General features: G+C 35.4%; 1 protein-coding gene across 1 annotated transcript in view; it reads left to right on the top strand.

Moving 5' to 3' along the window:
* Window positions 1-24,433, top strand: part of Vwc2l (von Willebrand factor C domain containing 2 like) — a 165,814-nt gene that overhangs the window by 21,814 nt on the left and 119,567 nt on the right. Inside the window, exon 3 of the mRNA XM_034498307.2 lies at window positions 3,663-3,792. Within this exon, the coding sequence (XP_034354198.1) occupies window positions 3,663-3,792 (130 nt within the window). The remainder of the gene's footprint in view (window positions 1-3,662; window positions 3,793-24,433) is intronic.

Below are 24,433 nucleotides of genomic sequence, written 5' to 3'. Positions count from 1 at the left end.
TATGGAAGAGTGTTTCTCAAGTGCTCAGAATGCAAAAACAAATGTCCATTTTTATAAACACATGGGCAACTCTAACCAATGTGCAAGAGCATATTCTTGGAATCTTACACTGACTCTCAGTGATAACAATGTTAGCTTCTATATTCTCACAAAACATTGTACAATTATCTAAAATTATTTTGTTATTCCAGTAACTTACGTTTCTGGTCCCTAGGCTGCTTTTTCAGTCTAAAATGTCATAGAGTATTCATGACACTATTTCTAGGATTCCAATCTCTTTCTCTTATTCATCAAACATCCTCAGTTCATGATCACTTTGAAGTTCAGTTTCAGCTTCGAGATCTTTGGAAGCTAACGACTTTGAACCACATGTATCTCCCCACATGTTTCCCATTCTGCTACTAAGGGAGGAAATTTACACTCTAGTGTCTAAGCTGATACTTAAGTCACCAAGTGCTTTATTGAATCATATTCATTGGATATATACACATGTCTGAGTTCAGAAACAAGACATGTTTGTGATCTAGGGCCAACAGGGACAGCATTTTTCACAGATGTATTTGGTGACAGTGGGAATTACAGATGAATTGCATAGTCCCTGCTTACAATCCCACATTAACCATTCAAAACCACTGTTGGAAATACAACAGATTTATAAGATGCTCGTAGAATTCATACCATCTAATATGTGCATTAACAAATAAATGTAATCTATAATCACAATTGCAAATATATTTATGAGAATCTAAATATAGCAAGTATTTATTATTTTTCAAACATTACTTAAAAGTAAAGCAATCTCTGTGGTTTCTTGGAAAGAAGAAATAAAATTTTAGACTGGTGCATTTCATCATCTGCCTTCCAAATATCTAGCTGACAATAGCTCCGTAGCTTGTTTTTTAAAGATCGAAAAGTACAAGGAATATTTTCTCATCTTCTTATTTCAGCATTCCCTGTTCCTGTAGAGATGGCTTTATTCCTTAATCTTTGATTTTATTGAAACATTTTTAGGTAATCTGTAGATTTTATGTTGAAGGATCCAATAAAAGAAAAATTGTAACCAGCTCCATGTTTAAGATGTGACTCATCTGAAAACCAAACCCTCTAGTTCTTACACTGTGTGGTGGGAGGGATTTTAAAAATCTAAACTAAGTATCAAAGTAGCACAGTGGTTACTCCTCCTAATTCACTTCTATTTAAAAAGTATCTTTTCAAAAATGCGAAGGAAGGCTGAGGCCATGGGAAAAGTCCAATTGACAAGGAGAATGGCGATGTGGTCAGAGCCAGTAAGACTTGGTAGGGCTGGCAAGTTTGGCAAGGGGCCTGTCTAGGAGGTCAAGGCATTGAATTTCACTGAATGTTGATAACAAGAGGTTTAATATTTGAAGAAATAAAGGTTGGTGGCAGGGGGCATGCAGGCAGGACTCCCCAAACTGGAGCGTAGTCTGAAAGCTGGATAAGTAGAGGCAAGTCAGAGGATAGACATATTGGGCGAGGGCACATGATGTGCCAGCCACACTGAGTCTGGGGGGATGGATACGATGAGGAATGACTAAAATTTAAAAGAAAGATTACTTGAAAGAACAAATTAATAAAATAAAAAGAGAAAATAGCACAAGGATTTAAGGCCAGATTCTGGAACAGAAAATAAATAATCCAGTCTCAAAGATGAACAGGGGCTTCTAAAAATTAGGAAGATATTTTTTTCTTCCTAGTTTGTTCATTACTCAAAACCCTTTAGAAATTCCCAGTATTCTTTTATCACTAAACCCTGTACTCTCCATTCTTCCTAAGAGTACTTCTTGGGATTCCAAGATGCATACATATCCACCATTTATTGGCTTCAGGTTTTATCTATTAACTTCCCTCCAAGACACCACCCAGCAGAAGTCCAGGCTCCTAAACTTGAAGATGACACATCACCCCAAATACAAGCCATATGACAAGACAAATGTCCTTCCTATACTTTATAATTACATTGTTAAATTTGCATTAAAATTTTTATAAACTAACTGGAAAAGTAAATTTCTCAACAAGAAGTACATATCCTCCATAAAGCCAGTTTCCCATTGTTAGTGGTTACTTCTCTGGACCTGGTTTACATAGACAAGTATGAAAGCCATGGATATCAGTTAGTCATATGAGGGCACAATGAATGCTACTTCTTGTTGAAAAACTTGAGATTGGAATTCGATCACACTCCTACCTTCAAATCTCTACCCTGTACTTATCCATAGGACCTGGAAAAACTGTTGAATGTCTGCCAACCTATTCAGTCATCTACAAAAATGAGGATTAATAAATTCTCCTTTATTTGAGTTAGAGAAAAATAAGAAAATTGATAACGTATAATTTCATAATACAGTAATAACTAATAAATTTCAAAAGCATGACAAAGTATGGGATAATGCAACATATTGTTCTACAGTGCTTAAACTTAATGGGAACTATTTTACCTTCAATAAGCTAGTGTATCATGTTAAAACATAGCAATAATTTACTGCAGCTTGTATAAACTAATCCAGTAAGTAAAACAATTACTGTTGGGCTATTGTTCTTCAAGCACAAAATGGAAATTAAATTAATGTTTACAATAATCAATTTACTGTTTTCTGTCACACACAAACTACTTGAGACAGGATAATTATTCAAATTACCTGATTCTGAAAGAAAACAGGAACAGATCACAATTTTGGATAGTAACCAAGGAGGATGGAAAGAGGGTTTCATTAAATCAGTTTTGTAAGTGTAAAATTGAGCATCATGCTTCAGGCAGAAGTTCCTAAGTGTACATAGTTGATTGGGAAAGTGTGGGCAATGTGTAGCTTGTTAGAGCACCAACTTTTCATGCTAGGAGACTAAACCTAGGATTCACGAAGAGGTGCAGGAATCTATATAGAATGAAAGGGTCTCTGGCATTTTCTAGAAAAGAAACTGAAAATCCATTCATTCATGGTTGGTAAGTATTGTACAGTTGAAAACTCTTTTCAGCTTTGTATTATTTTAATTATTTTTCTATTTCCATGTTAGAGTCTTTGACTCTTGCTTAAATTGTTGCTTTTTAGGTCAATTGATTTTAGTTCACTTCTCAAAGCATGCAGGCAAGGTGTAAGGTAATCAGAAATTATGCCATGGCGCTGGATCTGGATGTTTGGATCCCAGCTAAAATTTTCTATAACATTCACACTGACAAAGAGCCATTTAGGCTTAAATTGCCTTGAACAAGCATTCATAGGAAGGGTTAGAATGTGTATGTAATATTTTCTCATTTCCTAGCAATTTATCTTTCTTAGGACACAGAAATGACCAGTCACAGAAAGAATTTCATGAGTTCTACTACTGTATTGTTCCAAAGAGGAAGGTCAAGCAGTCAGTTATCTGGAAACCAAATAGCCCATGGGCAGGTTTGGTGTTCAGACACTTCTCTGCAGAGTAGAAACAGTGGTACAGAACAACTGACTATTTACAGAAGCCTAGACTGTGCTTTACAACTCATCTTGGCTTGGATATACAGGTTGCCTTCCTTTGGGGGCGGAATAATCAAACACATGGTAAATGGAATTAAAGTCAATATTAAACACTTGTCTTGTCTTCTGACAGCATATAAATGTGCAAGCATTAAGTTATAGGAGAAAAGGGGCTAATTTGAGATTTGTTCCTAGCCCTCTCCATGCGAATGGTGTCGCTGTGAGCCCAGCAATGAAGTTCACTGTGTTGTAGCAGACTGCGCAGTTCCTGAGTGTGTCAACCCAATCTATGAACCAGAGCAGTGTTGTCCTGTCTGCAAAAATGGTAAGAATGCCCTATATTAGCTTTCAAGAGGGGTCAGGACAAGACACCAGTGTTTCACACTTGTACACCATCCAGTTCAAGAGCCCTCTAAGATCTACCTCTGGATTTTCAATATGGGCATAGCTGGCATATAAGATTTTTCTGAAGCCTAAAAGTAAAAATGTACTAGGTATGGGTGAATTGAGTAGCTTTTCATCTGGGGAATTAGAACTCTAATCTGATGGCTTTGTTGTGTCCCCTATAATTTATTGGAGAGAACACAATACTGTATTTTTGCAGTGTCTGCATTTGCCTGTATTTTTGAAGACTGTGAAGTTTTCTAAATTTCATGGTGTATAGCACATCCTAAGGCAGAGAATAGGGCAAACGGCAGGCATTTTGGTTTGGATATAAATAAGATTCAAATTTAAAGTTGTCCAAATGATATAAATTCAATTATAAGTGTACCTAAATTCAAGCAAGAAAGACTAAAACTGATATTTGTGTTGAAGTGGGGGGGGGGGGGGAATAGTCTATATTTTCATAGTAGAAGATCCCTGTCCTCACAGAAATTGCTCTAGATGTGGAGGTGGCTTGTATATAATATTATAGGTTCGTTTTTTTCCTTATGAAATGGAATAGATGAGAAAATTACAGTGTCTTAGTCATCTGAAATCATCATAGTGCTCTAGAGAGTACTCTGAAAGGCAATGACCTCCAGGACATTCTATCTGCAAAGATCATACAATCTTACTCTTCCTAGTGGTCATGTCCTGCCAAAGGGGGGGAAATACTTTGCTACCTAAAATCCACAAATGCCCCCTTGGCATTTGCATGTGCTTGGCAATAGTTCTATTACTTGTCATCGCTCTACTACTGAATTGATGCAGTAAAGTAACTATCTCCTAGTAATTAGGATACATATGTATATAACACATACACATATATATGTATATATGTTTACATTTTGTTAACTCATCTAGCAGTCTTTTAACAATCTAGCATGCTTAACAGATGAATAATTAGTTTTTTAAAAAGCATCAAGTTATTTAAAGACACAACAAAGGGGACTCCCATTATTTTAAAAATCAATGTTGTGGTTTGGTATCTTCCCAAAATACTAATAATGACCCCCTCCAATGTTTTGCTGGGCATAAGTCTTCTACTTTCTGATCATATAAATTCATTATGTTAAGATATTAAATTGTTCGTTTTGTTTCTCTTTTTCTTCTTATCCAGTTGACCTATATGACATGGCCACCTACCTCTGACTCAAGGGCTAGAAATAAAAACCCTCTGAAATTCTAGCATGCCTTGTATGTGCAAGGATATACGATTTAAAACTTCATATTTCTAAAATTGTTTAAAGAAACTGGAAAAGATACAAGAAAGAACAGTAAGATGATTTAATGGTTGAAAAATAGGACCTGGGAGGATAGACTGAAGGAGTTAGCATAATTTGTCCAGAAGAGAAGGCTCGAGGGAGAACTAACTGTCACAAAGTATATGAATGGTTAGTCTAAAGTAAAGAAGGACTTGTTATTTTTCATTTTCTCCAAGGATAAAAAGAAGGAAAGCTCAGTTACCCAATCAATCTTCAAAAATGGGATTGACAAGTCTTGAACCAAAGGGGAAAAAAATGTTGTTTGGAAGTAACCATCTAAATAGGTTCTTGAGAATATTTTCTTCTCTGGGTGGCGCTTGTTGACTTTTCTGTGCTTTTAGAGTAAGTACAAGTATGAAAAAAAAAAAAAAAAAACCTTGTCTGTACACACTCAGCATCTCATACTCAGCATCTCTCAGAGTTAGAGACTCTAATTTATGTGTTTAGGTGGCAATCTTAGTGCATACATCCGGTAAATCACCTGAGATACCCAACACAATGCCTGCACCACATCTAGATTGCATGTCTAGTCAAATATTAAAATAGCCACTTCAAACCAGTCATATTTAATATGCCACTACTAAAGATTAGCTTGCACTTATCATACATTAGAAGTTTGCCTTTCAATAAACCCTCTTTGCACATGTTTTAATGGAACTTTAATTGAGTCACCTAGTCACATAACTGGTGAGTTCATACTAAGTTTATTAGTTCAGGTTCTTGGCTGTTGTGTCCATGACACAAAACACAGGGAGAATTTCTGCTGCTGTGTATCTGGTGCTGCATGCAAGCATCATCTCTGGTTTATCTTGCTACTTCCAAACAAACTCAACCTTTTTCAAAATAATAAGGGATACTAATCTGGATTTAAATAAGAAGGAAGACTAACACTCACTATATCATAATATTAACAGACTTTATCACTACATGTCATTAATTTGACAGCTGTTTTCAATATATAAAGTATGGTCAATGCCAAAGAACTTTGATCAAAAGAACTTTGAGAGCCCTTAAGACCAATATTTTATTAATGACCAGACTGAGCCCATGCTTTATTTGCTAATTTTCTAAGCACAGTTAAGAAAATAGAAGCAGATGCTACATATGATGAAGAGCTGGAGGGAAAGTAAATACCATGATGGTAGGAGCGTTTTGAAAATTCCAGCACACTGTAAGCCAATCTCATTTCGTTAGAAGATAAATTTGTCCATTATAGTAAAAACTATTATATAAAAGTATGCCTCCTGTCTTCTTGGATTAAAGTAAAGGCACAAGTTAAAAATATGTCCTATGGATTTCAGGTACAGGCAACAGATTCTAATTTACACATAGTCTTTTAGCATTTTGCACATTTTCATAAATCTTTATAGATGTTGATGATTTTGGCAGACAAATATTTTTGGTTTGCATAAATGCTGATTGTCTTGGCTGTCAGATCATTTCCCTTTTGCATAACAAGATTGATTTTTCTAGCTTCCTGGGTTAGAACTAAAGCAAGATGCATTAAAGATAGAAGCTAAACATTTTAAATGATAGAATTTATCATATCTAACCTTAAATTTTAGTATCAACTAATATAAAAATCCTTGCTTTGCAATTATTTGTGAGAAAACAAAACAAGGCAACAATATATTGGTTTTTTAAGACCCATGACTCCAGCTGTATATATAGGGAGTAGGGCCTTGTCAGCATAGGTGGGAGAGGAGGTCCTTGGTCCCATAAAGGCTGGACGCTGTCTGTGTATGTAGGAATTCAAGGGTGGGGAGGTAGGAGTGGGGGAATAGGTAGGAGCACATCCTCATAGAAGCAGAAGGAGGGGGGATGGGATGGGGGGCTCTGGGTAGGGGGAGAATGGGATAAGGGGATAAAATCTGAAATGTAAATATGATATCCAATAAAAATAAAGAAATAGGTAGGTACCATAACAAAATCTGAAAATATAGGAATTGTCTTGGGGGAAAAAAAAGAACAAAACAACCACATAGCAAGAGGAAGCTACAAGAGTCTTGGATTGTAAATGAACATCATAATTATATGCATTGAAAAAATGAGAAAAAAAAAGAAACAAGTTACCAACCATAACAATTATTGCAGAAGGAGTACTCTTAATTTTATAAAATACAAGCTCATCTGTTGCCTAGAAAAACCATGATACCCTTTCTTTTTTCTCAATGTAATTTGTAAATATCAATTTGGGAGTATGAAATATCTAGAACTTCTCTCTAATTATGTTAAGAATGAAGGAGAATTTTAAATTTCTTCATCTTGACGATTATCTCAAGCAGGATGTCTAGTGGTTCTGAATAAATACAAGCAAGCCAGAGAAAAATTTCATTCTTCATCAGTTTAGTTCATCACTTAAAAAACTCTTCGTGTAATCAGAGTAAGAAAACATTAACATCCAAGCAGTATATGTATACTGATTGTATTCAAAGAAAGATAAGGATAACCTTTTACTTAGGATATAGGCGCACGAATCCTGGTTTTGGTAAACAGTTGTTTCTCTTTCCTCTGTACACTTGCAAGAGTTGGTAACCCAAATGCCCTCGCTTTTAAAAAGGTGAAGTTCCAAATCTGCTGCTTTTCATAATGTTATAATACTTTGACTTATCTTTTGCCACATGCATTTCCATGCTAATGGATGAGCATTCTTTACTGGTTAGTTGCCTATTTGTTCTAATAACATGCAAAAATGAATTAGTATTAGTGTGGCATTTGCTAAAGAAAGTGTTTCAGTTTATGGTGTAATATAAATATTATAATATCTGGAAAGCAATCATATATCAATATGTATAGTCAGTAGCCAAGAATGTATATTTTTTATTATAAATTAACATTCATTTCAACTTCTTGTTCTTTTATAATTCATGCAACTTTGGAGTTTTGCATAAATCCTAATGCTTTTGTTTTAAATCCTTAGAAGCCATGTTTATACATGTCAAACATATGACTTTGCAAATAAAATATATTGGCAGTTACTAAATACTTGATCACTAAAGTACCAAAATGATTAAGTGCATTTGTACAGACTTTATATTTTCACTAGAATGTAGGAAGTTGTTACTTATGCCTCTGAAGCACCATTTAATTCATGAAAAACTGGGAGAAAGAGGATCCTCCCCCAGTCTTCTATACACACTAAGTGGGTAATTCTATACACACTAAGCGGGTAATTCCATCTTTCTTCTAACTAAACTAAAGTTCACATAAGCCCTATGCAAATATTTAACTTGATATTCCTTACTCTCTTGTAGGTTTACGGTCATGAAAGTAAGGCACGTAGTAGGCTAGCCAGAAATGGCAAAAGAAAGATCGAGTGTATCAGGGTGGCACGTTATATATAAACTGGAAATGAAAACTTCTTTATGGCATCTAAGACCTTCTAAAGGTTCACCGTGAATGAGTATAGCCCTATTACATATACAGAAGTGCATAAAATGAAAAAGAAAGAAAGAAAAACCAATTCTATGAGATGAGACATGAATTCATAAATAAAATTCTCAGAAGAAAATCTTGTCTAAGAAATTGAGAAATAGATTTAATGAAAAGAAATCAGAAATTACAGGGACATCATTACCAATTTTGTATTGACAATATTTTATTAATGAAAACAGTTCTTATTAACCATCATCTTCAGAAAACAGTTAAAAAAAATGTTGGGCAACTTTTAAGAAAGCATTTACTATAAAAATTTTCGTGTCACTTGAAGTTGATTATTATATGATGTGTACTTTCATCCCATATTCATATGTAAAATTTTCACTGAATCTCAAGAGTGAGAAGTCAGCATGAAATGTTGTTTTCAGTGTAGTAGTGAAATTTATCACAGTCCTTAAAAAGACACTACTGACATATCCTTATAAAACAGTAGTATACAGCAATGCGTAGTATACCTGTTGTTTTTCATGTACTATATTTAATACATTTGAAATTTATATATACTAAGTATACATTAAATTGTATGGGAATAGAAACACAATTAACTAATTGTATAGTAGAATGGTTATGATGAGAGATAGGGAAGTAGCTCTGTTGGTAAAATGCTTTCCATACAAGCCTAAGGATCTGTGTTTGGATCTGCAGTACCCAGGGGAAAAGCTGAGTACAGCCCTGGGCACCTGATATCCAGGCATTAAGGAGGTGAGGACAAGCAGATCCCTGGAGCTCACTGAACAGCGAGACTAACTGAACTGGTAAATTTCAGCTCCAGCAGAAGACCTGCTCTCAAAGAATTTGATGTTACACATGATGTAAAAAATTCTGATTTACACACACACACACACACACACACACACACACACACACATGCAAAAATGCCTACAGAGAGAGAAAAAGGAGAGGGGAGAGAAAAAAGGCAGATGGAAGGAGGGAAGCAGAGGAAGAGGGAGGAGGGTAATAGATTTATGATTCAATAGTTACTTTTAGGGAAAAGAGCTAATATCTTTGATGCAGTAAACACACACTGATCATGACAAAAATAAAGCAGAATTATATGGAAAGTCACAAATATAATGGTGTTCCAAAATATAAACAATGCTCAGGCTCACCTTATTATTAATCCAATTTGAGTCTAAGTAAATTCTTTTATTATTTCTATGCATCATGTAATAAGAGTTCTGGAAAAAATGGACACCAACTTTTAAACTGTGATTCAATTTTGACCAGCAGAGGAAACAGCACGAGAGATGTGAAAGCAGGGACCTTTGACCATCATTTCATGAGCCTTCTTATTTGGTGAATGTTTTATGTACCTATTATACTTTCATATTTTAAAGTTTTCATCAAGTGTTTAAGAAGATAATTTAAATACCATTAAGCTCTTCCAGAGACTATGCAAGAAGAAAGCGTCTCTTTTTGCAAAGGGGAATAATATTGATTGAAGAAAACCAAAGATTTCAAACTAAAAGTAAAAGTAACTATATTCATGGTTATAAGTAAAATTCTAAAATAAAAATACAATAATTAAATTTAAGTTTAATATCTTTAGTCCATAGATTTTACTGGAGAATACAGCTTATAAGCTATATATATCAGTAGTGGTGTAAAGTAACATTCTTCAATGAATGACATCCAATTTCTACAAAAATATATAATAATATTAAAGGTATTGAATAATGGTAATGAATCTTACATATGATTAGGTCAAGTTTTAATCATGTCTTAATTTTCATGTAGATTCACAAAAACTTGTCTTCAGAGATTGTCAGATTGGTGTTGTATATTTTGTTAGCAAACAAACTAGCAGCAGGTTTTAAAATTACTCATTCTTATCAAGTAGAATTTATGGTATATTTGGCAATTGTTAACATTATTTCTAAATTTTTAAAATATGTTATGTTATCATTTCTTTATAAAGTTAAGGATATTATATAAAAGCCAGCAAAGCTATCGACAACAACATTAAGTAAAATATTTTTTCAGATCTAGCTCTGAGAAACCAGGAGGATTATGAATTTAAGGCCAGCCTGAAATAGACAGAAAAATCTTATTTCTACCTTTAAAAAAAGATTTATTTTATATATTTGAGTACACTGTCACTGTCTTCAGATACACCAGAAGATGTCATTGGATCCCATTATAGATGATTATGAGTCACCATGTGGTTGCTGGGAATTAAACTCAGGACCTCTGAAAGAGCAGTCAGTGCTCTTAACCACTAAGCCATCTCTCCAGCCTATCTACCTTTCTGCAGTCCCATAACCACCTCCAAAAATGGACCAAACATCTTTATAAAGTAAAGTTTTGTTTCATTATATTTATATTTACTTATATTTATTTTTGATATGTTAATATACATTGACCTCATCTGAAAGGAACACATAGGTTTGATAGGTGAAAACTAATGACACCCCCCCCCCCTGCAGAAATTGCCTATAAGAGGACATGAGTTTTACTTGACATTTTAGACAGATGATAGACAGGTAGATGATGCTAGCTAAATGCTGCTGCTAAAGATGACCGATAGACAGATAGATAGATGATAGATGACAGATAGTTGATAGGTAGTTAGGTAGAGAGATAGTGTATAATGCATAGATAGTAGATGTTGAATCTAAAGTAGATACATAGTAAGGACATAAAGATATATAATAGAGAAATGAGAGGCAGAGCTAGAAATAGATATTAGGGAGGTAGGGATTTTCAGATAAATGTGAGAGGTTCACATGGGATTTGAATGAGATAAGACAATCAGAAAATGAGGACATAGAGAAACAAAGGTTAACACGGGTAAAATTTTCATATACAAATGATTTAATTATATACTTGGAAACATACAAAAATGAAATTCTAAATATAGTAGAATTTAGTAAACAGGCAAGGTACAAAAGGAATATGTAGCTTTCTATATATGTAGGTACAATATAATAAAATATATATCATTAAAATAAAACTACATGGTCAATGCAGAAATACCAATGGGATATAATTAAAAGTTTATAAATGAATTTAATTACAAGTGAAAATTCTGCACATGATAAATTCACATCTGAAATTTCAGGAGAAATGATCTGTAGAAGAAATGTGTTAGAACAACTGGATAGTTTGGATAATTTTAAATTTATATCCTATAATTCAGGACACATTTCATCAGATTAAATATAACTTTATTTTTATATCTTCATCACATCCGTGTATGTGTGTGTGTGTGTGCATGTGTGTATGTGGGTGTGTAGTATGCATACTCTGGATGCACATACACATGTGTGTCTAAGGTTGGTGTTATTCTTTATGGATCTTCTTTATTCATTGAGGAAAGGTCTCTCAATCAAGCTTAGAGTTCAAAGGTATGTCTAGGCTCTCTGGATAGCATGATCTGGGGATTCCCTGTCTCCACCTTCCACATCTGGAATTATACACACTTGCATTATCCACCCAACAATTTAGTAGGTTTGTGCAGACCCAAACTCCATTCCTATATATCTTCAGTCATTAATTATAAATAATTTTCATTTTTTCTTCTTTTTAATTGGCTATTTTATTTACAATTCAGATGTTATCCCCTTACCCCATTTATCACCCCCCCCAGAAAACCCCCATCCCATCCCCCCTCCTCCTGTTTCTATGAGGATGTGCCCCCATCTACCCCGACACTCCCACCTCCCCACCCTCAAATTTCCACACACACGGTGTCCAGCCTTTATGGGACCAAAGATCTCTTCTCCTACCTATTCCTGATAGGGCCATCCTCCCCTACATATACAGCTGGAGCCATGGGTTCCTCCCTAAGTGCTCCCAGGCTGGTGGTTTAGACCCTGGGAATTTTGGTTGGTTGGTATTGTTGCTCTCCTCATGCGGCTACAAATCTTTTCAGCTCCTTCAGTCTTTACTCTAACTCCTCCATTGGGAACTCCTTGATCAGTTCAATGGTTAGCTGTGAGTATCTGCCTCTAAATATGTCAAGCTCTGACAGACTTCTAAGAAGACAACTATTTCAGGCTCCTGTCAGCATGCACTTTCTGACATCCACAACAGTGTCCACCTTTGGTGACTGCACATGGGATGGATACCCAGGTGAAATGGTCTCCAGACAGCCCCTCCTTCAGTTTCTGTTCCACACTTTGTCTCCATATTTGCTCCACTGAGTATTTTTGTTACTCCTTCTAAGAAGGACCGAGGCATCTTGGTCTTTCTTCTTCTTGAGCTTTATGTGGTCTGTGAATTGAAACTTGGCTATTTCAAGCTTTTGGGCTAATATTTACTTATCAGTGAGTAAATACCATGTGTGTTCTTTGCTGATTGGGTTACCTCACTCAGGATGATATTTTCTAGTTCCATCGGTGAACCTAAGAATTTCTTGAATTCATTGTTTTTAATAGCTGAGTAATACTCCATTGTGTAAATGTACTACAAAAACCTGTGCAAATTGATTTATAATCTTGAAGTGACAAAATAAAATCTCTACCTTGTGTAAAAACACACAAAAATACCATATATAAATTTAAAGCTAGAACAAAAATTAATCTCAATATCACAAGGAGTTCTTGCTTATATAAAGGATAACTAGAAATTCATTTTAAAAAAAAAGTCCAGTGTCACTATACTTAAGATTGGCAAACAATTGAAAACATGTTTCACAAGAAATAACATACAAAAAACTGTCCTATTAATATTTGACTTATTCAAGTATACTTACAAGAAAGAAGATGAAAATTTTTTATTTATTTAATTTTCCCCTGTGATTTAAAGCCAAGAATTTGATAATCTACTATGTTAAGTGAAATGGGCTGTCTTCCACATTATTGAAGGATGTTCAAACTGTTGTAACCCTGTAGAAGATAATACATACATATAAAATTCAAGCACATACACATTCTGCCTAAGGAATCCCACATATATGAGGTCCTAAATAAATAACTTTGTTCATAGTGTTTCTGACTAATGAGAAATTTTCATAAACTTTCATAACTATAGGTTTGAATTTTATTTCTTAAAACCAACAATCAGATCTCATTTTAGATCAAAAGTGTGAATAATATACAAATAACCATGTTTTAGGATCATTTTAATTAAAGTCACAATAGCTTATTAAGTGCTATAAAATATAATAAAACAGGTCCAGCAACATGGCTCATCTGACACAAATACTTCCTGCCAAGCTTACAAACCTGAGTTTAATTCTTGAGACCCATATTGTTGAGGGAAAGAACTAACTCCTACAAGTTATCCTATGACTCCACACACATACCATGGTGCATACACGTGCACATATACCACATACATATGATCACACACATACACAGCAAATATATAAATACTTAAATAAATAAATAGTAATTAAAATATAATAAGTAGGTCATGATGAGAAAAATTATATTCCTAATTCTCTTATAATAAATTGAAAAGAAATATCAAATTTTCTATGTTACATAATAATTTTATATGTTGATAAAGTATTTAGGTTTTTTGGTTGGTTGGTTGGTTGGTTTTGGAGATAGGGTGTGTATATGTAGCCAATGCCAACCTTGAACTTGCAATCCTCCTTTGTCTGCCTCCCACATGCTAGGGTTACAGTTATATATACTACCACATCTGATCCATGGACATAGAGGATACATTTGGTGGCAGAGTGGAAGTTAACTTAATACTACAGAAAAATAATGCATAAAACTATAATTTTTACTTTTCAAATGTGATATCAGACTTTCAAATGTGAAATCAAAAAATAAAAATGAATAGAGTGTGGTAAAGTCACCTAGGTTTATCCTTAGTTTTCTTACTGTGGTCAATTATTTGACAAAAAGTGACTTAAAGGAAGGGGTTATTTCTGCTCCTGGAGTAAAGAGAAGATATAGTTCATGATTGTGGTAAAGACCTGGTCATGAGGCTGTGAAGAGGCTGGTCACATTACAGAAAGCAATGGATGATGTAGAGACCCACACTTTTTAATTTCATTCAGCTTGACTCCCCTGCCCATGTGACTGTGACACACACATACATAGAAAAATTCCCTCTTGGAGTTTGAACTCTCTGAATATCACTTTACAGATACACTAAGTAGTGTGTCTCCTTGGCAACTCTAAATCCTGTCAGATTGATGATCAAGATAAATCATCATAGAAGGTATCAAAATTTAATATATAATCAATATGATAGATCCACAAGTATTTGGTGGAAAGGGGCGATTGTCATTTCCCAAATATAGTCATTATTTTTAAAATAAAATTACAGCTCTACCTACTCTATTATAGAAAAATAAATTTTATTTGTCTTTAAATTTTAAATTAAAAAAGAAATCATGAAATAATTTTAAACTAATTATATGTCAACTTGTCAGAAGACTTTAAGTCTTCCTAAATATAGAATCAAATGAAGAGTTAAAAATAAGAAAAATATAATTGTGAATCAAGTAAGGTATAGTTCTATGGATGCTGCCACATCCATTAAAAGGAAGCATTAGCTAGCTTTGGAACAGATGGATGTAATGGACTACAAATACAGCTGACTGGACCAAGGACATTTCCTTTCTGAAAGGCAGCAAACATAAATGGCTCCTTGATCTAGAAATGATATTTCCAGGAATTAAAGTGTCTGCATAGTGATTTTTACTATGAAGCTGTTTCAAGACAGAACATACTTGGAAAACTTGGGATCTTTACGAATACCAGACATTTGATAATACCCAGGGACTGAGTCCTACCACAAGTATGCTCACAGATAAGCTGATGACAAAAATGTGGCACACATGCACAATTGCATTTAATGGAGCTATTAAAAAGGAAATTACACATGATAATTTTAAGAAAATTAATGAATCTGGAAATTATTATAGTAAGGTAACCCAGACTCAAAAAGACAAGTGCTACCTGTTTCTTTTCACACACAGACCATAATTTTAATATTTTAATATTTACATATTTGAGTAGATTTGGCATCATATAGGTTATAAAACTAGAAAGAGTCCATGAGTTGGAGTAGAATACATGGGATATGGAGACTGCTACATGAGGAAGGAAGAGTGTGAGGCAGGGCTGCTCAAAAACATTATTTATAAAAATGCCATAAATGGAGCCTATGTCTTCTAATTAATAACAAAAATAAATCAGTAAAGATTAAGTTATTAAAAGTAAATTAAACTATACTGTATCAACAGATGTACTAAGAGATGCTTACATATTATAGCACAGAAAAAAATTAGGCTATCTCTCTCCTGAAAATAGGGATATGCACAGTGTATTAGTAAACTAGTCAGCTAAGTGTATATGGTTACATAGATAGATAATAGACAGATGATAGAGAGAAGATAGATAGGTCAATAGAAAGAAAAAGAAAGAAAGAGAGAGAGAGAAAGAAAGAAAGGAAAAAGAAAGACATGTAGATGATAGATGATAAATAGGAAGATAGATACATAGATAATAGATAGATAGATAGATAGATAGATAGATAGATAGATAGATAGATAGATAGATAGAAGGGTAAGGAGTACATAAGAGACTCTATTTTATTTTAAAATGCTGGAAGAAAATATAGAAAATATTAATGCTTAAGTTCTTACAATAAATGTATATTATTCTTGTAATCTAAGATTACTATTTAAAAGATAAATAAAAAAACAGCCAAGATAACACAATATTTTCCTGTCCTTATAATTTTGTGATTAATAATTAACAATGTGTCACTTAGTGGAGATTGTGCTGTTATTCCTTGTCATAATTTGTACTCTATAAATTAATTAACCAATAATAATTTCCACCACTTGACTTTTCAACTCCTCTATAAGACTCCTTTTTGAGCATGAGAAAAGCTCCATTGCCCATTTCATGCACCTATTAGGGAAATTGCTGAAATATTCACTTAAGTATATCCATTTGCATTCTCATGAAACTATTTTGAAAAATAGGTTTTCATTGAGTGCATGTCTTTCACCTTAACCTAATATTTTCTCACTTCCTCTTAGATAGACAATTAGTACCAAGCATTACACAGTTGTAAAGCAAACACACTCTAGAGATGAAGTCCCTCTCTGGGAACTGCATAGTACATATCCATTGGCAACAGAGACCTCTAAACAGTTCAGATTGAAAACACGTCCGTAGGCAAAGTCAAAGTCTGCATTGTCTAACTCCTCCACCAAAAGTCAGAATTACCATATTCCTGTAAAGTAGACGGCAAAACAGAATAAACTGCATGGTTACTTTAGTCAGCCACAAACAGTTATTCCCAATTTCTTTCATAAAACATCCTCCAAAATATGAAAGGAAACATTGATGTTTATATTATCTTACACCAACAGAATTACCTTTTAATTCATCATCAAACTAGATTTTAAAAGCCTTACTCTATGCTGTTGACACAATAAAAATTAACACCACATTCATTTTTCCACTGAGACACCTCTTGTAAGACTTCTAAGACTGTTGAGACTACCTGGTCTAAAGACAATGCAGAATAGAAGGCCAGTAAGTGCAAAGATAAGCTGATTTTCCTCACCATATTTTCCCTAATATACAGGGAGAATTTGAATTTTTTCTACATATTACTTAGAACAATGGGTCCAACTCCCTCACAAAGTACATATTTTTTGGTGATACAAATATGAATAAATTTCTACATTCTACCTGATTAAAGAACTACAATTTTTTTCCAAGTTACTTTAGCTTTTGAAACATGAATGTCTTCTGTTTCATACAGAGGAGCCTGGGATACATTTTATGGTGGGAAGGAAGGTAATTGAATGTAGTTTGGTTTAGCAAAGGGCTAGTCTGAATGTCTCAACTGACAGGAGACATAGCAAGAAAATCTAGAAAAAAGAAGCTGGTTGCCCCCATGAAATCAGGTGTAGCTTGAAATTTTACTGCTTTATAAACCCACTACAGATACATAAACCCTCTCCCAGTTAAGTACAGACTTCATGTAATGTGTTAGTCATTTTAGTGCAAAATTAATGACACAGTTTAGCTAGCATTCTTCTTAATGATGTATTTTATCTAATTATAAAGACTGAGTGCATTAATGACTGAAGCATCCTCGAATATATAAGGCTAAGGGCCTGATAAATGAGAGCCAGTGTTACATTTAGTAGTTCTTAGATTAATTATCGTCATTACACCGGGAACTGAGAAAACACGTGAAAAGGGCAAACACTTACCTCAGCATATGTTATCAGCAGACATCCTTCTCAATACCTGTCTCCCAGAATCCTCTGCCCCTTAGAACACAATATAGCATCTCACCCAAATTGTCCCTTGACTTACTCTATGCCAACTCACCCATGTATGCTTTCTTCTCCAGAACTGGTCTCCCTGCCATCTAGGATGTTTTCTTCTCCAAAAAAAACTAACTGTGCTTGCCTCTGTTTTATAAGTTAGTCATTGGACAAGCCCAAGATTCCTCAACTTCAAGAAAATACATGTAACTAAATGAATGGCATCAGTATTCAAAGCCTTAGTCTTTTGTTCAAATCTTTAGGGACATTAAAAAATATCTTACAAATGAACTAGATTATAAGTGTGAATATCCCCCATGCATACAAGAGAGAGGGGGGACTTAGGGTGGTTTGAGCTCATTTCTTTTCAGTATCTTAGTCATATCAGATAATATCACATAATGCCTGACTGGATTTCTTTCAAGAGTTAATAAAGTGGTGAGCATTTGATGAGGAGATAGCAAGTGTATATTTCAACATTGTTGAATAAAATCACCCAGACTCAGCATGAAAATAAGAAGCAAATTCACAGAATCTATGTATATGTCAAGATGAAGAAAGGTAAGTGATTGTGGGAGATACTATTTAGTTCTAGACAACTAACTAGACAAGTAGAAAGTAAGTCAGACTCTGACATAAAGCAGAAACAAAGGAAGCTTGTTAAAGCAATGCTTCCTGTGCCATACAAAAATTGTAGTGGCTGAAGTATATAGCCATTCCAAATATCTCTGATATTTAAGTGTAGCCCTGAACTGCTGCAAATCCATCAGCAATGTTAGAACTCTTCTGAAACATACCTATGGCCAGATGAAAGAGAGAGGAGGTGGTCAGATGCTGCTCATGTTTCCTTCCAGGTGCCTCATTCCTGAGGCAATAGCACAGAGAAGCTGCACTGCTTCTGTTTGTCAGGGTAGATAACCAGCCAGCCCCGCATCCTCTCTTCTTTCCACCCATCACTTTTATGTGTTTTGCAGAAAGGTCCATAAAGCAATACACCTGCCTTCTGGAAGGCCAAGCTCAGTTAGCTTCCAGCATCGTTAAACAACAAAGTAGTGTTATAACCATAAGGTAGAAGACTCTTCCTGTGGCAGGATTTAAAGTAGGGACAGCAGGAAGGGCAAAAAGACTCATGTCAAATGTGAGGAGTTTTCAGTGTTTCTGTTTGCTTTTACGAGCTTGCTTGGATTTTCTTCATGATTTCGTTAAGTATGATGCAAGGTGACCATGAACAGCAACACAGGAGGAGAGGTGCTTGGGAGAACAAAACACATAGACCTTTCGAGCCAAGAGTCCTTCAAATTGATGGTTAAAAACTTAGACTCTATTTCAGACCTCAATAAATGCAATCATGGTTGAGTTGAATGAAGTAACCAGCCCCCCCTATGAAAAGTCACCCCAGATGAACTGAAAAGCAACTGGATTTATCAAAATGCCCTTTCCATTCGGCACGTGTGTGTCTACACATGCAGAATACTATCTGACTCCCAACCTCTTCCATTTCTAACATGCTCACAATATTATACAAACATTTGGAGAAATAACTAAGATACTGGATATTTAAAATACTAGGTTTTAATTATATATATATTTCCCATTAAAAATCGCCTCAATTGGTTTACATAGAGGGGAAAGTCCAGCCTAGATGGCAAGGAGGTCATATAGAGACGTCCAGACAAAACATCAGATCTAGGAACCTAAAGGGAATGTCAGGGAACAGAGTATTCTAAGAAAAGGGAATAAAAGGAATGTCTGTTGAGACATTTAGCAAGGAAAATGGATTCTCTCGTTAAGTATATTCAAAATGCGTGTTCCAGTAACAGTAATGTAAGGCTACTAACTGGAACAACAGGCCTCATCTACTATATGAGGATATTTACTATACCTAGGGCATCAAAAGTATTAATAGATTTAAGCTTTGCAACAATCTTATGGAAAGGAAGTCAGTGTAATCACTAATTTGCAGAGCAAGAAATGGAATCTATGCTAAAGTAGGTAAATAGCCCTAGGAATGTTACTGTGACTTGTTCTCTGCTCTTTCAAACTCCAAAGGCCAAGGTCTTCATCAGCGGTACCTAATGTGTAGCATCAGGCCAGCAGCAGCAGCAGCAGCAGCAGCAGCAGCAGCAGCAGCAGCAGCACTCCCTGGCTGCCATTTAATATGCAAACCTCAGAACCAACCAATCTGAATCAGGCCTTATAGGCATGGTACCCAATCATCTGCGTTGTCAGAAGCTTCCCAGGTGTGGTGCTCATTATTCAGAACCCTAAGCTTTGCTTGAGGGGCTTACACAATAGGAAGTCTGTTCTCCAAATGAAAAGTGTGGAGGAAACAGGAAGAGCAAAAATGATTTCCCTACACACACACACACACACACACACACACACACACACACTTACCACCAAAGAGTAAATGGCAACAGGGCAAGGAGCAACATGAGGCAGGGAAGTTACCCTGGTATAGACATAGTCATTTGTGTTGAAGAGAGGAGAACAAAAGAATTACAACTAAAAGTGCAAATTGTAAGTAATACCTTGTAGACACATTAAGACTAAACTGCTCAAAATGATCATTAACAGTGATCACACCGTTTTGTATTCATTAACACGTGATCATTAAGGGGTAAGTGCAACAGATAGTTTTAAGGATGACAAAAATCACTCGAGAAAGCATAGTATAGAAAGCAAAGATAACATGACATTGGCCACGATGACCACAGACTCGTTATGGAGGCTTTCATTGCCCTGTGATAAAGAAATCAGTGTTCTGATAGGATTATTCTCTCTAGAGTAAGACCAGGAATGAACAAAGAATGTGTTAAAGTCATGATTACATTTAAAAGTACTTTAATCAGCAGGTATAGTTGCCTATGACTTTAATCCCAGCACTCAGGAGTCAGATGCAGGTGGATCTCTGTGAGCTTCAGTCCAGTCTGGTCTACATAAGGGAGTTCTAGGACATCCATAGCTATGCAGAGAGACCCTGTCCAAATAATGATAATGATGATGATGATGATAATAAATTTTCATCTTGTTAAACAGCTTTATTGAGATACAATTATCAGATAATAACTACATTTTCAAGCAGGCAACTAGACGTTTTGATCCATGTGTACCAGGAAATCTTTTACCATAATCAAAACAGATCATGAACCCATCAGTTCCAGTCCTTCCAACAACCCCGTGGTAACCTCTCTCTCTAGCTCTGTTTCTATCTCAAGCAGTGTTTTAAGCTTCATACATCCTTCTTCACTTTCTAGGACTTTTTTTTTTTTTTTTCTAGAATCTTTCACTGTGGGCTCTCACCTTGCCTCTCTCAGTCAGCACAATTATTGTGAAAGGCAGCTACAGCCAGCATGTAGCTCACTCGTTTCTAATTGCTTAATATTTCCTCCATTGTATAGCTACAGATACCTGGAAAGTATCTATTCACTTAGGAGATGTGTAGTTTTTTATTATTACAAATAAAGCTGTAATAAGCATCCCCATACATATCTTTGCATATATACATGGGTTTGTTGTTGTTGTTGCTATTGTTGTTGTTGTTTAGTTTGCCTTGTTTGTTTTGTTTCTGAGGTGGGGTGTTCGGGCTGGCCTTGAACTTGAATGTAGCTGAGGATAGCCTTGAACACTGATCTTCCTTCATTCATTCTCCAAGTGTTGAGAATACAGTTTTGCGCCACTGTGCCTGTTTCTTTTCTGTTATAAGAATACCTAGAATTCTAGGACTCTATGTTGTAGAGTTGATGTATGGCTTAACTTTTTTTTTTTTTTTTCAAAATTTTACAGAGTGGCTGTAACATTTCAAATTTCCATGAGAATGTGTGTGAGAATGATTTTCTGCACATCATCAGCAATGCTTGAGACCATAAGTGCTGTTTCACTTTAGCCTTTCCAGTCAAGTCCCATTGTTACCTCACTGTGCTGTTAAGTCCATTTCCCTAGGGACTGGGGATGGGAGGGATCTTTTATGTGCTAATTTTCTACCCAGGTATCTTAGGTGAAATTTCTGTTCAAATACCTCACCCCCTTTTTCTCTCTTTCTTTCTTTCTTTTTATTTTTCTCTTTTTTGTTCTACGCAGTGTTATTTCTTGCTGTGGAATTGATAGGGATCATAGATATGCTGGAACTGGGCTTTAAAAAAAAAAAAGCTCTAGCTTGTCTGGCTGTTCGTGTTTCATTTGAAGCCAATCATTAATATTATCAGAAGAACAGAAGTTTTTTAAATTATGATGAAACCCAATTTATCAATGCTTTATTTTATAAACTGTGCTTTCATCTATAGTCTAGAAATCTTGGCCCATTCCTAGGTCAAAAATTATGTTTCTTCAACTTTTTACCTGTTACAGTTTGAGATTCTAACTGAGTTTGATTCATTTATATTTATGATCCTTTTACAGTTCAGTTGTGAATGAGAGCACTTGTTATTTCACGTATATATTGATAATGACAATAAAATATGTTTGCAGATGCCCACATATAAATAATGTACACCTCATATTTTTGCAAATCTTTCAGAACACTACAATCTATTCATCTGAAGTTGTTTTGGCTATTCTAGGTATTTGAATTTATACAGAAATTTTAGAACTACTTCTTCACTTCTATCCTCAAAAAAAAAAAAAATTTTGCATTTAACCTATCTGTCTTAGCAGAGCCCAATCTTTCTATTTGTGAAGATGGTATTCTTTTTTATTTTTATAGTTCTCTTGTTTTTTTCTCAGCACCATTTTGTTATCTATTTTATCCCAAAGTTTCAGTACATAGACCTTTTGTATCTATGGTCCATTTTATCCCAAAGTGTTGCATTTTGTTTTGTCTTTAATGCTATTGTCACTGCTTTGCACTTAAAAAAAATACTAGTATTAATTATTTGTGAATTTTATACCATATGTTTCAATCATATTCACCTTCTCCCCAACAATTGCTCCCAATTCCACCCACCTTCCTACCAATTCAACTTCAGGTACTTTCCCTTCCTTTTAAACTCAAGTAAAGTTTTTGTTGATCAACTACTCCTGGGTTTGTAGCCTGACCTGGAGTATGATTAATGTCTGAGAGGCCACACCTTTAAAGAAAACTGACTCTGCCTTTACTGACACCTATCAAATGCCAATAATTCTTTTGTTTTCATTTTTCCCCATTTTTATTGGATATTTTATTTACATTTCAGATGTTATCTCCTTACCCCATTTTCCCCCTCTCAGGAACCCCCTATCCCATCCCCCCTCCTCCTGCTTCTATGAGGATGGGCCCCCACCCACCCACCTTCACTCCTACCTCCCCACCCTCAAATTCCCCCACACTGGGTATCCAGCCTTCACAGGACCAAGGACCTCCTCTCCCACCTATGCCCGACAAGGCCATCCTCCCCTACATATACAGCTGGAGACATGGGTCCCTCCCTATATGCTCCCAGGTTGGTGGTTTAGACCCTGGGAGCTCTAGTTGGTTGGTATTATTGCTCTCCCCATGGGGCCACAAATCCTTTCAGCTCCTTCAGTCTTCTCTCTCACTCCTCCATTGGGAACTCCATGATCAGTCCTGATGGTTAGCTGCCTCTGAATATGTCAGGCTCTAGCAGGTCTCTAAGGAGTCAGGCTCCAGTCAGCATGCACTTACTGGCATCCACATCAGGGTCTGCCTTTGGTGACTGCACATGGTTTTTAACATAAGGGTGCTTACCTCTCCTGCTCATACTAGGATTTTGTTTGGCTTGAACTTGAATAGGACTTGTGTATACTGTCACAATTGCTTATAGGTTCCTATGTGCCCTGTTTATATCTAGAAAAGACTGTTTTCTTGGTCCTCTACCATCTATGGCTCTTACAATTTTTCCTCTCTTCTAGGAAGATTCCTGAGCCTTGAGGGAAAGGATGTAATACAGGTATCTCATATAGATATCCCATTTAGGGCTAGTATGCCAAAGTCTCTTAACCACATAGACTACTTATGGGTCTCTGTATTGATTGCTGTTGACAAAAAGAAGCTTTGATGATGGTTGAGTGGTGTAGTTATGTATGGTATATCAATAAGCTAGTAAGAGTTATTTTATTGATATATCTATTTAGCAGATAAGGAGTAGAACTTCCTCTAGGACCTATCCAATCACAAGTTTTTGGCTTCATTAACAATGCCAGGTACATGTTCTATCTTGTGAACCATATCTTAAATCAGATCAGAAAGTCTTTGGTGAGTCCTATAATTTTCACGCCACTATTGTAACAACAGGCACATAGGCAGATTGTTACTGTGCCTTGCAAGGTTCACAGCTGGGTGACACTAATGATTGCTTTTCTCCTCCAATAGCACACATAGCCCTTCTAGCACCATGGAAGATATCCATTAAGAATGAAACTTCTAAGCCACAACTCACTTGATTTCTCCATGTTGATGACTCAAGGATATGGCATCTTCCAAAATGGAGTCTTAACATCAACTGCTAGGGAGTAACTAAGAACATTAGCAATGTCAACTCTGAAATAAGTAATCCACCTGCTGGTGCTGGAGTTTTTATTTGGTACCATGTGGCTGTTGTTCCCCCATTATAACATAACACCATTTAAACTATTTTATATATACGTATACAAATTTATGAAGCTTCTCTTGCAGTAGATTTATATGTGGCTTGTTTTAA

The sequence above is a fragment of the Arvicanthis niloticus genome, chromosome 3, assembly GCF_011762505.2.
Source record: "Arvicanthis niloticus isolate mArvNil1 chromosome 3, mArvNil1.pat.X, whole genome shotgun sequence".
NCBI lineage: Eukaryota > Metazoa > Chordata > Mammalia > Rodentia > Muridae > Arvicanthis > Arvicanthis niloticus.
Note: the sequence above shows the minus strand (reverse complement) of the source record. Positions and strands in the feature narration are given on the sequence as shown.